This window comes from Bombina bombina, chromosome 4 (assembly GCF_027579735.1).
Source record: "Bombina bombina isolate aBomBom1 chromosome 4, aBomBom1.pri, whole genome shotgun sequence".
Lineage (NCBI taxonomy): Eukaryota > Metazoa > Chordata > Amphibia > Anura > Bombinatoridae > Bombina > Bombina bombina.
In genome coordinates this window covers 315805288-315820603 of record NC_069502.1, presented here as the reverse complement: position 1 = coordinate 315820603, position 15316 = coordinate 315805288, and the positions used below count along the sequence as shown (strand labels likewise).

Below are 15316 nucleotides of genomic sequence, written 5' to 3'. Positions count from 1 at the left end.
GACCTTTTTTAAGCTCTCTTCCATCGTATATTCAGGATACTCTAAATGTCCTAAAGAAATTAAATGGAATCAGTGTAAATAGTGAAACAATTTTGGTGACTATTGATGTGGAGAAGTTGTATTCCTCAATCCCCCATGAAAAGGGTATTGTTCAGATTAAAAGATTTCTGGAGGAAAGAGGATCAAAATACAAGAAGCATACTGATTTTGTCCTGGAATTCCTGAGATTTGTCTTAACACACAATTTTTTCATCTTTCAAAATAAGTATTATGAACAGATCTTGGGCACAGCAATGGGCACATGCTGTGCCCCTACCTATGCTTGTCTATATCTAGGAGCCTGGGAACGAGATATAGTCCTGGATGCTTCCAACCTTGACCTAAGCCATATTAGCGTATGGCTAAGATTTATTGATGACATTGTAATGTTTTGGGAGGGCACAGTTACACAACTCCAAGAATTCATATTACGATTGAATAATAATTGATTTAATCTGAAATTTATATCCACCTGGAGTACTAATTAAGTAGCATTCTTGGATTTAAAAATTAAAAAAGAGGGCAATATCATTACTACTGAAACATTCCGCAAAAGTACTGCGGCAAACACCTTACTACATGCCGACAGCCACCATTTACCGCACTTACTCAAAAATATTCCACAGGGCCAATATTTGCGACATCGCAGAAACTGTACCAATATGGAAAGATTTAAAATGGAAGCTAGAGCACTGGAAACTAGATTCAAAGAAAGAGGTTATTCTCCTAAAATACTAAAACAGGCCTATTGTAGAGCCAGAGATAGTGACAGAGTGAAATTATTGTATAACCCAAGAGAAAATAAAGATGAGAACACAATAAGGTTCATTAGTACATTTAATGACCAATGGGGAAAAAATACAATCTATCCTAAGTAAACATTGGCATGTTTTAACCCTTGACAAATCTATAGAAAAAATGGTAGGGGTAAAACCAAGCATGTCAGCAAAAAGAGCACTGAATTTGAGGGATAATTTAGTATGCAGTTCATTTAAGGACCAAGATAAACAAAACTGGTTAAAAAAGTTTAAAAATAGAGAGGGTAATTTTAAATGTACAAAATGTTCGGTATGTGACAATCTATTAAGGGGTGATATATTCTGTGACATCAATGGCAAGACACATAAGATTAGAGGACACATAACATGCAAAACAGAAGGAGTCATATATATGGTCCAGTGTGAGTGTCCAATCTACTATATAGGCAAAACCTATCGTGAACTTAGAGAAAGGATAAAAGAACATAAGAGAGACATCAAAAACAAACTTATTAAAACTAGCAGTGTAGCCAGACATTTTTATTTCAACCATAACAGTGATGAATCTACCCTAAAATGTAGGGGTTTGGAAAAGATCCAACTCAATGAAAGATGTGGAAATTGGTACAAGTTACTGTTACAAAAGGAGTGTAAGTGGATATATAATTTATGCTCCTTGAAGCCTAAAGGCATGAATGAGGAAATTAATTTTGCCCCCTTTCTAGGTGATTAAATTATTACTTATCACACTTTAGCAGACTGATTTGGACCAATAGGTCAGAACATGTAGAAGTTAAAAATAGAGAATAATAAAAAACTTTTCTATAAAATCTAAAGATTTAAAATGTTCATTTTCAAAAAAGTTTTTGTTCTTAATTTATCCTTTTTTGAAGAACACCATTATCTTCACAATTATTCCTGGTTTTGATTACACTGGTGATAACCCAAACACCATCCTGTGAATTGCTAAATGAATTGTACCAACGATGAAGGAAAGCTTTGTTCTTTATTTATCTTTTTTTTTGAAGAACATTTAATATTTATAATACTCACTGGTATCAATGACTCACTTTATGATTTAGAGAATACCTAGTAAATTGGTAACAATAGTGCTATTAATAATAAAAATTAAGTTAGGAATTAATTATATAAGCAACATGTTTAATAAATAGCCACTATTAAGCCACATAGCGATACTATATACCACAAAAATAAAACAAACATGTTTAACTATTGGACTCTTCAATATTCACTTGGAGGCGGAGAATCTATGCTAATAAAAAGCGTCACCTAATAGTGACGTAACCAGACATAACCGGAAGAAGCCCCATGCTGTGAGGGGTGAAACGTACGTAGCAAGAGAGGCAGCTACATGTGTCCGTTTACAGAGGATATTTTGATTGTTACTTTCAAGGAACCTGTCAAGCACTGCGGTTAAGTTCTGCAACTATACCATCTTCAAACCTATTTGCACGGTAAACGAATCAGCAACAGGCAACCGGCCTCCCAGCAGACGGAGCTAGTTGTGATATTGTCAGGAGGGTTAGGTAAGTTACAAAACCTGCATTTACACCAATGGAACCGCTTGAGGGATATCGTATCCTGGATGTTCAAGGGTGAGAATTTACACTTATCTTTACTAACCCTGCCTATACTAGCATCTGCTTTGCATGGACGGACTTATATTGCTGGGGGGGACTGCACTGTTAGCTTACTGCTTTCTGCTTTTGGGACTGATTACTGTGCTTTTTCTATTGCCGTTTTTTTGTTTGCAAGTTTATTTCTTCCATTGGAAACAAGGGATTATTAACCTACTAACCTTTGTTGCGTTGTGAACTTTATTTTACCGCAAAGGAGAAAATCTGCATCTCAAGTTACAAGGCCTTTTTTGAGGTTTGAAGATTCACTATTATTTTTCCTTCAAAGGGTACCCTAGGAGATGTTATTATATTAATATTATTATCTCTGTTATGGACACATAATAATTTTATCGCTATAGTGGCTTTATTTAGTTTTTGAGATTTTGTTGTGTTATATCATTTAATTAAAGTGTATTATTTTCTTGCATTAAGTGGTGGCTATTCTCTGATTTAATATTGCAGTACTTATGGTATTGTGCCAGATAAGGGTGGTCTGTTGGAGCAGAGATGTTTGGGAATGTTTAGTACCTTGCACTCCTGCCTCATAATTTCTCTTATTGATCTATATATATATATTAATTAAACTTATTCAAAATGCAGAAAAGCTATTCAGGAGAAAGGAAGACATTTTTTTAAGATTCAGCCAATGGTGTTTGCATATAGATGTACATAGAAATTATCTAAAAGAGCCAGATGTAATATTCTAAGAACCGTGGATTTCTGGCTTTTTGGATTCCAAATGAGCTGGTTTTGCTGTTGCAATGCTCTAAAAAAATATATATAAAAATAATTAAATCTCAAACGACACATCTGGTTCCCATATTTGTCTAGCTATATAACTATAAGAGACAACACAGTCCTCTTCTGTCAGGATTTAAAGTACCCTTGCTAATAAACAATTATGAAGTGTATTGTTAGATAAGCCCTTGCTATGCTCATCCCTGCAGAAATAGTACTCTAATAAAAAAAAAAAATATGTAGATAAATTACAACAAAGACAACTGAATCTTGAACAGTTCCTGATGTTTAAAAAATACCTCTGAAATGCTTCATATTCTGTAAATTGTGGTGGTCCATTAAGCAAATGGATCCCATCAGATCCTCGAACTGTAAAAGAAAATGAGAAAGATGAATGCAGCAATTTTGTAAGTGTACTGCTTTAGAGAGACAAAACAATTTTAGTTTAATTACAAAAACAAAGTCAAACAATAAGCAGAAAAACTTCCTAGAGCAGACATCTTCAAACTTGATCCTCCAGAGGTTTTTGGACTGCATGATGCTCAGCCAAGCATCATGGGAAATGTAGTTCCAAAATCTCTAGACTCAGAAGACCACGTTTGAGGATGTCTGTCCTAGAGGCTCAGTAGTCAAAAGGAAAAAGAAGTACTGGGCTTTACAGTAACTGCCATTACAAAGAGCAAAGTCATGAGAAATGTATTTTACAGTTCAGTAATTTTGAAATTTCTAATTATATACAGAAGACTGAGGCAGAAGGGCAACAGGGTTTTGTTTCTGTGCACTTTGAATATCTGTGTGTTAGAAATTGAAGGTAGTAAAATGCATCTATAGAATATCCATTTTTGACACCTGGAGGACCTTGCTTATGTTTGTTAATTCATACAAACACCTTTTTTGAGGGTCCTTAAATGTAGTGCATTAAAAAAAGGATAATTTTATACTTGTAAGGTCTATGAACAAAATATTGTGATACATACTTTGAGATTTAAAATAAACATAAATGGGTTATCTTTAACCCCTTCACTACCGGGACTTTCAGAGAGAAACTTGCCCAAAATACTGAAGAATTTTTAGCAATTTTGCTAAACACTCCATTTAAACAGAAATAGATCTTCGTTGTTTTTAATTTATTTACCTGTCAAAACTATATATATTTTTTTAAGTAGACAACCCAAGGTATTGCTCTAGGCCCATTTTGGTATATTTCATGCCACCATTTCACCGTCAAATGCAATCAAAACAAAATTGTTAATTTTTTTCACAAACATTGGGTTTCTCACTGAAAGTATTTACATACTGCTCGAGCAATCATGGCACAAATGGTTGTAAATGCTTCTCTGGGATCCCCTTTGTTCAGAAACAGCAGACATATATGGCTCTGCCATTGCTTTTTGGTAATTAGAAGGCTGCTAATTGCAGCTCTGCGCCACATTTCTATTAATCCTGGCAGTGGAGTTAAAGGGATGGTATGGTCAAAAATGATCTTTTTTGCATTGTACTGGGTTACTTATAACAAAATTATGTTCAAATACCTTCCATTGCACTTCTACTACTGTTCACTTGATATTCCTGCTGTAAAGTGGGGGTATTTCCAAACCCACCGTGAGGCTAATTTGCATTAGCCAATCCTAGTGGGCAACCTGCGTTCTACATTCCCTCCAGTTCCGGGTATTTCTTTACAGGCCACGCATGCGCTCTACTATGCTCTAATCTAATGCATTAGCTTTCTGATCGGAGTTCCCTCTTCAGCGTCACTGCTCTGGCGGTCATGTGACCGCAGTTAGTCCAAATCAGAGTCGGAAGCTAGCAGTGGGCATATATCATTGCTAGTATAGCGCAGAGACGATTTGCTATGCACATGCGGCTACGTTCTCAGACCTGGCAAAAGTCTTCATGTATTGCAGTGCTAATGCGTAATATGCCGAATAGAAAAGTGCATGCGTTGTGGGGGAGTGAATTTATGGTAAAATATTGCAAATAGATGGACGTTTAAAAAAATGAGACTTTTAGCCCTTTCTGATGGGCTGGCAATTGACACGTCACATCGGTAAAAGAAATAAAGTTTTTAACCATCTTAGAAGATTCAGTTTCTTCAAATAGTAAGTTCACATCTATTGTTTTACCATTTAGGAACGATATGCATGTTAACAACTGACATGTTTAAGTAGACTTTACTAATCTTTTACTTAGGTAGCTTGTAAGGTTAATTTTAGCTTTAGTGTAGAGATTACCCTCCCTCCTGACATTTTCCACCCCGATTACTACCCGATTCCTCCCTCACTCCCCACTGGTCACCCCCATCTGAGGTACTGGCAGACAGTCTGCCAATGTGAAAAACAGAATTTATGCTTACTTGATAAATTACTTTCTCCAACGGTGTGTCCGGTCCACTGCGTCATCCTTACTTGTGGGAAATATCTCTTCCCCAACAGGAAATGGCAAAGAGTCCCAGCAAAGCTGGCCATATAGTCCCTCCTAGGCTCCGCCCACCCCAGTCATTCAACCGACGGACAGGAGGAAAAAATAGGAGAAACCATATGGTGTCGTGGTGACTGTAGTTAGAGAAAATAATTCATCGGACCTGATTAAAAAACCAGGGCGGGCCGTGGACCGGACACACCGTTGGAGAAAGTAATTTATCAGGTAAGCATAAATTCTGTTTTCTCCAACATTGGTGTGTCCGGTCCACGGCGTCATCCTTACTTGTGGGAACCAATACCAAAACTTTAGGACACGGATGAAGGGAGGGAGCAAATCAGGTCACCTAAACGGAAGGCACCACGGCTTGCAAAACCTTTCTCCCAAAAATAGCCTCTGAAGAAGCAAAAGTATCAAATTTGTAAAATTTGGCAAAAGTGTGCAGTGAAGACCAAGTCGCTGCCTTACATATCTGATCAACAGAAGCCTCGTTCTTTAAGGCCCATGTGGAAGCTACAGCCCTAGTGGAGTGAGCTGTGATTCTTTCAGGAGGCTGCCGTCCGGCAGTCTCATAAGCCAATCGGATGATGCTTTTAAGCCAAAAAGAAAGAGAGGTAGAAGTTGCTTTTTGACCTCTCCTTTTACCAGACTAGACGACAAACAGAGAAGAAGTTTGTCTGAAGTCTTTCGTAGCTTCTAAGTAGAATTTTAGAGCACGGACTACATCTAAATTGTGTAGCAAACGTTCCTTCTTTGAAACTGGATTCGGACACAAAGAAGGTACAACTATCTCCTGATTAATATTTTTGATGGAAACAACCTTTGGTAGAAAACCAGGCTTAGTACGCAAAACAACCTTATCTGAATGGAACACCAGATAGGGTGGAGTACACTGTAGAGCAGATAACTCAGAAACTCTTCTAGCAGAAGAAATAGCAACCAAAAACAAAATTTTCCAAGATAACAACTTAATATCTACGGAATGCAAAGGTTCAAACGGAACCCCTTGAAGAACTGAAAGAACTAGATTTTAAATCCAGGGAGGAGTCAAAGGTCTGTAAACAGGCTTGATCCGAACCAAAGCCTGAACAAATGCTTGAACATCTGGCACAACTGCCAGTCGTTTGTGCAGTAGGACAGATAAAGCAGAAATCTGTCCCTTTAGAGAACTTGCAGATAATCCTTTATCCAAACCTTCTTGTAGAAAGGAAAGAATCCTAGGAATCTTTATCTTATTCCATGGGAATCCCTTGGATTCACACCAGCAGATATATCTTTTCCATATTTTATGGTAAATCTTTCTAGTTACCGGTTTTCTGGCTTGAACCAGAGTATCTATCACGGAATCTGAAAACCCACGCTTTGATAGAATCAAGCGTTCAATCTCCAAGCCGTCAGCTGGAGAGAGACCAGATTTGGATGTTTGAATGGACCCTGAACAAGAAGGTCCTGTCTCAAAGGTAGCTTCCATGGTGGAACCGATGACATATTCACCAAGTCTGCATACCAAGTCCTGCGTGGCCACGCAGGAGCTATCAAGATCACCGAGGCCCTCTCCTGTTTGATCCTGGCTACCAGCCTGGGAATGAGAGGAAACGGTGGAAACACATAAGCTAGGTTGAAGATCCAAGGCGCTACTAGTGCATCCACTAGAGTCGCCTTGGGATCCCTGGATCTGGACCCGTAGTAAGGAACCTTGAAGTTCTGACGGGACGCCATCAGATCCATATCTGGAATGCCCCATAGTTGCGTCAACTGGGCAAAGATCTCCGGGTGGAGTTCCCACTCCCCCGGATGGAATGTCTGACGACTCAGAAAATCCGCCTCCCAGTTTTCCACACCTGGAATGTGGATCGCAGATAGGTGGCAGGAGTGATTCTCTGCCCATTGTATTATTTTGGTCACTTCTTTCATCGCCAGGGAACTCCTTGTTCCCCCCTGATGATTGATATACGCAACAGTCGTCATGTTGTCTGATTGGAATCTTATGAATCTGGCCTTTGATAGCTGAGGCCAAGCCTTGAGAGCATTGAATATCGCTCTTAGTTCCAGAATGTTTATCGGGAGAAGAGACTCTTCCCGAGACCACAGTCCCTGAGCTTTCAGGGATTCCCAGACCGCGCCCCAGCCCACTAGGCTGGCGTCGGTCGTGACGATGACCCACTCTGGACTGCGGAAGCTCATTCCCTGGGATAGGTGATCCTGGTTTAGCCACCAACGGAGTGAGTCTCTGGTCTTCTGATCTACTTGAATCACTGGAGACAAGTCTGTATAATCCCCATTCCACTGTTTCAGCATGCACAGTTGTAATGGTCTTAGATGAATTCGCGCAAAAGGAACTATGTCCATTTCTGCAACCATCAATCCTACTACTTCCATGCACTGAGCTACGGAAGGACGAGGAATAGAATGAAGAACTTGACAAGCGTTTAGAAGTTTTGACTTTCTGACATCTGTCAAGAAAATCCTCATTTCTAGGGAATCTATTATTGTTCCCAAGAAGGGAACTCTTGTCGACGGAGACAGGGAACTTTTTTCTATGTTCACCTTCTATCCGTGAGATCTGAGAAAGGCCAGAACGATGTCTGAGTGAGCCTTTGCCTTTGAAAGAGACGACGCTTGTACTAGAATGTCGTCCAAGTACGGTACTACTGCAATGCCCCTTGGTCTTAGAACCGCTAGAAGGGATCCGAGTACCTTTGTGAAAATCCTTGGAGCAGTGGCTAACCCGAATGGGAGGGCCACAAACTGGTAATGTTTGTCCAGAAAGGCGAACCTTAGGAACTGATGATGTTCTTTGTGGATAGGGATATGTAGATACGCATCCTTTAGATCCACGGTAGTCATAAATTGACCTTCCTGAATTGTGGGTAGAATCGTTCGAATGGTTTCCATCTTGAACGGTGGTACTCTGAGAAATTTGTTTAGGATCTTTAAATCCAGGATTGGTCTGAAAGTTCCCTCTTTTTTGGGAACTACAAACAGATTTGAGTAAAATCCCATTCCTTGTTCCGCCGTTGGAACTGGGTGTATCACTCCCATCTTTAACAGGTCTTCTACACAATGTAAGAATGCCTGTCTCTTTATTTGGTTTGAGGATAAGTGAGACATGTGGAACCTTCCCCTTGGGGGTAGTTCCTTGAACTCCAGAAGATAACCCTGAGAAACTATTTCTAGCGTCCAGGGATCCTGAACATCTCTTGCCCAAGCCTGAGCAAAGAGAGAGAGTCTGCCCCCCACTAGATCCGGTCCCGGATCGGGGGCTACTCCTTCATGCTGTTTTGTTAGCAGCGGCAGGCTTCTTGGCCTGCTTACCCTTGTTCCAGCCTTGCATCGGTTTCCAGGCTGGTTTGGTCTGTGAGGTATTACCCTCTTGCTTAGAGGATGCAGAATTAGAGCCTGGTCCGTTCCTGAAATTACGAAAGGAACGAAAATTAGACTTATTCTTGGCTTTGAAAGGCCTATCTTGTGGGAGGGCGTGGCCCTTTCCCCCAGTGATGTCTGAGATAATCTCTTTCAATTCTGGCCCAAAGAGAGTTTTACCCTTGAAGGGGATATTAAGCAATTTTGTCTTGGATGATACATCCGCTGACCAAGACTTTAGCCAAAGCGCTCTGCGCGCCACAATTGCAATTTTTCGCCGCTAATCTAGCTATTTGCAAAGCGGCATCTAAAATAAAAAAGTTAGCCAACTTAAGTGCGTGAACTCTGTCCATAACCTCCTCATATGGAGTCTCTCTACTAAGCGACTTTTCTAGTTCCTCGAACCAGAACCACGCTGCTGTAGTGACAGGAACAATGCACGAAATGGGTTGAAGAAGGTAACCTTGCTGTATAAAAATCTTTTTAAGCAAACCCTCCAATTTTTTATCCATAGGATCTTTAAAAGCACAATTATCCTCGATAGGAATAGTAGTGCGCTTGTTTAGAGTAGAAACTGCCCCCTCGACCTTAGGGACTGTCTGCCATAAGTCCTTTCTGGGGTCGACCATAGGAAATAATTTCTTAAATATAGGAGGGGGAACAAAAGGTATGCCGGGCTTCTCCCATTCCTTATTCACTATGTCCGCCACCCGCTTGGGTATAGGAAAAGCGTCGGGGTGCACCGGGACCTCTAGGAACTTGTCCATCTTGCATAATTTTTATGGAATGACCAGGTTGTCACAATCATCCAGAGTAGATAACACCTCTTTAAGCAGTGCGCAGAGATGTTCTAATTTAAATTTAAATGTCACAACATCAGGTTCAGCCTGTTGGGAAATTTTTCCTGAATCTGAAATTTCCCCATCTGACAAAACCTCCCTCATGGCCCCTTCAGATTGGTGTGAGGGTATGACAGAACAATTATCATCAGCGCCCTCCTGCTCTTCAGTGTTTAAAACAGAGCAATCGCGCTTTCTCTGATATGCAGGCATTTTGGATAAAATATTTGCTATGGAGTTATCCATTACAGCCGTCAATTGTTGCATGGTAATAAGCATTGGCGCGCTAGAAGTACTAGGTGCCTCCTGCGTGGGCAAAACTGGTGTAGACACAGAAGGAGATGATGTAGAACCATGTCTACTCCCTTCATCTGATGAATCATCTTGGGCAACTACATTATCTGTGACAGTACTGTCCTTACTTTGGACGCTTTAGCACAATTATCACATAATTTAGAAGGGGGAGACACATTGACTTTCATACATATAGAACATAGCTTATCTGAAGGCACAGACATGTTAAACAGGCTTAAACTTGTCAGTAAAACACAAAAACCGTTTTAAATCAAAACCGTTACTGTCTCTTTAAATTTTAAACAGAACACACTTTATTACTGAATATGTGAAAAAATATGAAGGAATTGTTCAAAATTTACCAAAATTTCACCACAGTGTCTTAAAGCATTAAAAGTATTGCACACCAATTTTCAGAGCTTTAACCCTTAAAATAACGAAACCGGAGCCGGTTACAGTTTTAACTCCTCTACAGTCCCAGCTACAGCCTTTGCCGCGACTCTACCAAACCCAGAGGGGAATACGATACCAAATAACGCCTTCTAGGAACTTTTCCAACTATTTTCAGGTCCTCACACATGCATCTGCATGTCTTGCTCTCAAAAACAACTGCGCAGTAATGGCGCGAAAATGAGGCTCAGCCTACAACTGGGAAGGCCCTTCCTGACTGGAAAAGGTGTCTAACATAGTGCCTGACGTTAAAAAACGTTCCCCAAGTTTATAAATGTGAAATACCAGCATAAACATGTATAAAATGCCCAAATAAAGCAATCGATTTTGCCCATAAAAGTGTCTACCAGTTTTATAGCCCATATTAAGCCCTTTATTCTGCTTGAGACTAAGAAAATGGCTTACCGGTCCCCATGAGGGGAAATGACAGCCTTCCAGCATTACACAGTCTTGTTAGAAATATGGCTAGTCATACCTTAAGCAGAAAAGTCTGCTAACTGTTTCCCCCAACTGAAGTTACTTCATCTCAACAGTCCTATGTGGAAACAGCAAAGGATTTTAGTTACTGTCTGCTAAAATCATCTTCCTCTCACAAACAGAATTCTTCATCTCTTTCTGTTTCAGAGTAAATAGTACATACCAGTACTATTTTAAAATAACAAACTCTTGATAGTAGAATAAAAAAACTACAACTAAACACCACATACTCTTAACCATCTCCGTGGAGATGTTGCCTGTGCAACGGCAAAGAGAATGACTGGGGTGGGCGAAGCCTAGGAGGGACTATATGACTCTTTGCCATTTCCTGTTGGGGAAGAGATATTTCCCACAAGTAAGGATGACGCCGTGGACCGGACACACCAATGTTGGAGAAATGTAAAGCTTTTTTTTTTTTTTTTTTTTTTTTTTTTAATATAAATATTTTTTTGTTTCCTGCAGTGTAGGATCTCCTCTTGCCCTCCAACCTCCCTGATCCCCCCAAACAGCTCGCTAACCTTCCCCCCCTCTAACTAGTGAACGCCATCTTAGGTACTGGCAGCTATCTGCCAGTACCTATAAAACACTGTATGTTTTATTTTCTATTTTCTGTAATGTAGTGGCCTTCACCCCACCTGTTTTGTTTAGTGTAGCTCCACAGAGTAGTGGGAGGGTTAGACAGATGTTTTGGGGGGGGGCGATCAGAAAGGTGGTGTTAGCCTTACAATGTATCTGATTAACCCCTTCATTGCTAGAAATTTCAGAAGTGTAGTACGCAGCTGCAATTAGTGGCCTAATTGCCAAAAAATTACAAAACCATGCATGTCTGCTGTTTCTTAACAATGTGGATCCCTGAGAAGCTTCTACAACTATTTGGCTTATGACTGCAGGCTTTATTTCTGTTTAAACTGAGCGATAACTAAAAAAGCTAAACATTCTCTGATACTTTGAGCAAGTATTCCTATATAATTCCTTCTTAACTTAAAGGGATACTAAACCCAATTTTTTTTCTTTCATGATTTAAATAGAGCATGCAATTATAAACAACTTTCTAATTTACTCCTATTATAATGTTTTCTCTTTGTTCTATTGCTATCTTTATTTAAAAAGCAAGAATGTAAAGCTTAGGAGCCTGCCCATTTTTGGTTCAGAACCTGGGTTACGCTTGCTTATTGGTGGCTGAATGTAAGCAATCATACCGCGAGAGAAACACTCCAAAATATCCCAGCAAGTACAATGCTATGTGATCACTTATGGGCAGGGCTTAATGCAAATATAATGTAATTTGAAACAAGATAGAAAAGAGGCATTATATGATCACACTAACAAATATATGCTGAGAGTGTGGATAGATATTTTTAAGTGGATAGCCAGAGGGCCAATGAATATATAAAAACAAAATGTATGTAAGAACTTACCTGATAAATTAATTTATTTCATGATGGCGAGAGTCCACGATTTGTTACATATGGGATATACATTCCTACCAGGAGGCAGCAAAGTTTCCCAAACCTCAAAGCCTATAAATACCCCACCACCTCACTCATATCTCAGTTTAACATATAGCCAAGAGGTTAGGTGTGAAAAAGGAGTAAGAAAAAAAAAACATAAAAAAAAGGAACAGGAAAAAAGATGTGCTCTGTTAAAAAACAACACATAATAGGGAGAGGACCTCGTGGACTCTCGCTACCATGAAATAAATTAAATTTATCAGGTGAGTTCTTACATAAATTATGTTTTCTTTCATATAGGTGGCGAGAGTCTACAACTAACTAAATAAAAAAGGGAGGGATAAAATATAAACAGCTTTTTTCGCTGAAAAATATTAATCAGATTTAAAGTCTTTTAATAACTAAAAAACTTAAAAATATTTTTTATAGGCAACAGAATCGAGTGACTATTACCTGAAGAACCTTTCTACCAAAAGCTGCTTCTGAAGAGGCTAAAACATAAAAATGGTAAAATTTTGTAAAAGTATGCAAAGAAGACCTAGTGGCTGCTAAGCAGATTTGATCAACTAAAGCCTCATTCTTGAAAGCCCAAGATATGGCAACTGATCTTGTAGAATGAGCTGTAATTCTTTGAGGCGGAGACTGACCTGCTTCCAAACAAGCTTTGTGAATCAGAAGTTTTGACCAATAGGCTAAATAAATAGCAGAAGCTTTCTGACTCTTCCGTGAACCAGCAAAAATGCTCAAATAAACTAAAAGTCTTTCTGAAATCTTTAGTGGCAGCAACATAATATTTCAAAGCTCTGACAACATCCAAAAAATGTAAAGATTTTTCTGCATCATTTTTAGGATTAGGACACAAAGAGGGAACAACAATTTCCCTGTTAATGTTGTTATAATTAACAACATTTGGCAAAAAATGTAAAGTAGTCCGCAAAACTGCTTTTGTCTTGATGAAAAATCAAGTAAGGTGTTTCACAAGAAAGGGCGAAAAATTCTGAAACTCTTCTAGCAGAAGAGATAGCTAAAAGAAAGTAGTTTAAAGGGACACTCAAGTCAAAATTAAACTTTCATGATTCAGATAGACCAATTTACTTCCATAACAAAATGTACGCAGTCTTTTTATATTTACACTTTTTAAGTCACCAGCTCCTACTGAGCATGTGCAAGAATTCACAGAATATATATACGTATATGCATTTCTGATTGGCTGGTGGCTGTCACATGATACAGGAGGAGTGGAAATAGACAAAACTTTTAAATTTGTCAGAAAATAATCTGCTACTTATTTGAAGTACAGACTAAGTACTATTGCATTGTTTTTGTATCATGCATTTGTTGATTATGCAAATCTACTTTATTTACTGGTCCTTTAATGTTTAAAGAATGAATAGGCTCAAAAAGGAGGAGCCTGTAAAAGCTGTAAAACTAGATTGAGACTCCATGGAGGAGAAATAGATTTAATAACAGGTTTTATTCTAGACAAAGCCTGAACAAAACAATGAATGTCTGGAAGATGAACAATATTTTGGTGAAACATAACAGAAAGAGCAGATATCTGTCCTTTCAAGGTACTGGCAGATAAGTCTTTATCTAAACCATCTTGATGAAACTGAAGAATTCTAGGAATTCTAAATGTATGCCAAGAAAAATTATGAGTGGAACACCAGAAATAAGTTTTCCTGGAAACAGTTTTTCTTGTTTGAATCATAGTATTAATTACAGAGTCTGAAACTCCTCTGTGACTGAGAACTAGGCGTTCAGAGATTTTATGTCTGGCTGAAAGAAGGGACCTTGAGACAGAAGATCTGGTCTTAGAGGAAGATGCCATGGTGGGTAGCTAAACATCCAAACTAGATCTGCATACCAGATCCTGAGAGGCCACACAGGAGCTATCAGAAGTACAGATGATTGTTCCATCTTGATTTTTGAAATGACCAAGGGACTGCTAGAGCATCCGTCATTACTGCCTGAGGATTTTGTGACCTTGTATCTGGGAAGTTTCTTGTTCAAACGAGAGGCCATGAGATCTATTTGAGGAAGACCCCAGATCTGAACAATTTGAAAGAATACATCCTGATGGAGAGACCATTCCCCCGGGTGTAGTGACTGACGGCTTATATAATCTGCCTCCCAGTTGTCCACACCTGGGATGTGAATCACAGTGGTGAGACAGGAATTGGTTTCTGCCCAAGAAAGTATCTGGATACTTCTTTCATGGCTAGGTAACTTTGAGTTCCCCCTTCATGATTGACATATGCCACTGTTGTGATATTGAGGATGAAATGAGGGTGTAATACACATCAATGTGTATTACTGCCCTTAGGGGGCGCCTCCTATAGCCTAACAACTAAACATATGTTCAAACAATATCAGTTAACTAAATTAATACTTATAAGAGATATATATATACAGAAACATACATATATATAAAAGTGTACCAACATAAAGTCCAGTAAGTGATATAGATATAGTCCCAATCAGTGGTAAGTCCAAAAAAAACAGTAGTAGGCAGCTCTCGGTCTTAGGATGGTCTTCCTGAAAGATGGGTAACTAGAAAAAAAGAAAACACAGAGGCGCCAAACATGGCCTAGTATAGCCAGATACCAGATATAACAATTAACAGGGTAGCAATTGGATACTCACAAAGGAGACGCACCCAATGGTGCTATTGAAGCAGACTGGAGCCTCTCAGTGGTCCAGCTCACTGATGTGTCTCACGTATCAGTTGTGGTCCTTGGTGATGGTGATTAACAGGTTCCTGAGTGAACAAAAAATATGCAAACCATAGCCCAGTAACGTTTGTACAAGTGAATGGCAATCTGAGCAATCCTACTTACAAGATCCAA

At 39.2% G+C, this 15316-nt stretch overlaps 1 protein-coding gene across 1 annotated transcript in view; it reads right to left on the bottom strand.

The window, feature by feature from the left end:
* The window catches only part of EIF2A (eukaryotic translation initiation factor 2A), a 351702-nt gene that overhangs the window by 296533 nt on the left and 39853 nt on the right, over positions 1–15316 (bottom strand). Inside the window, exon 2 of the mRNA XM_053710036.1 lies at positions 3475–3544. Coding sequence (XP_053566011.1) covers positions 3475–3544 — 70 coding nt within the window. The remainder of the gene's footprint in view (positions 1–3474; positions 3545–15316) is intronic.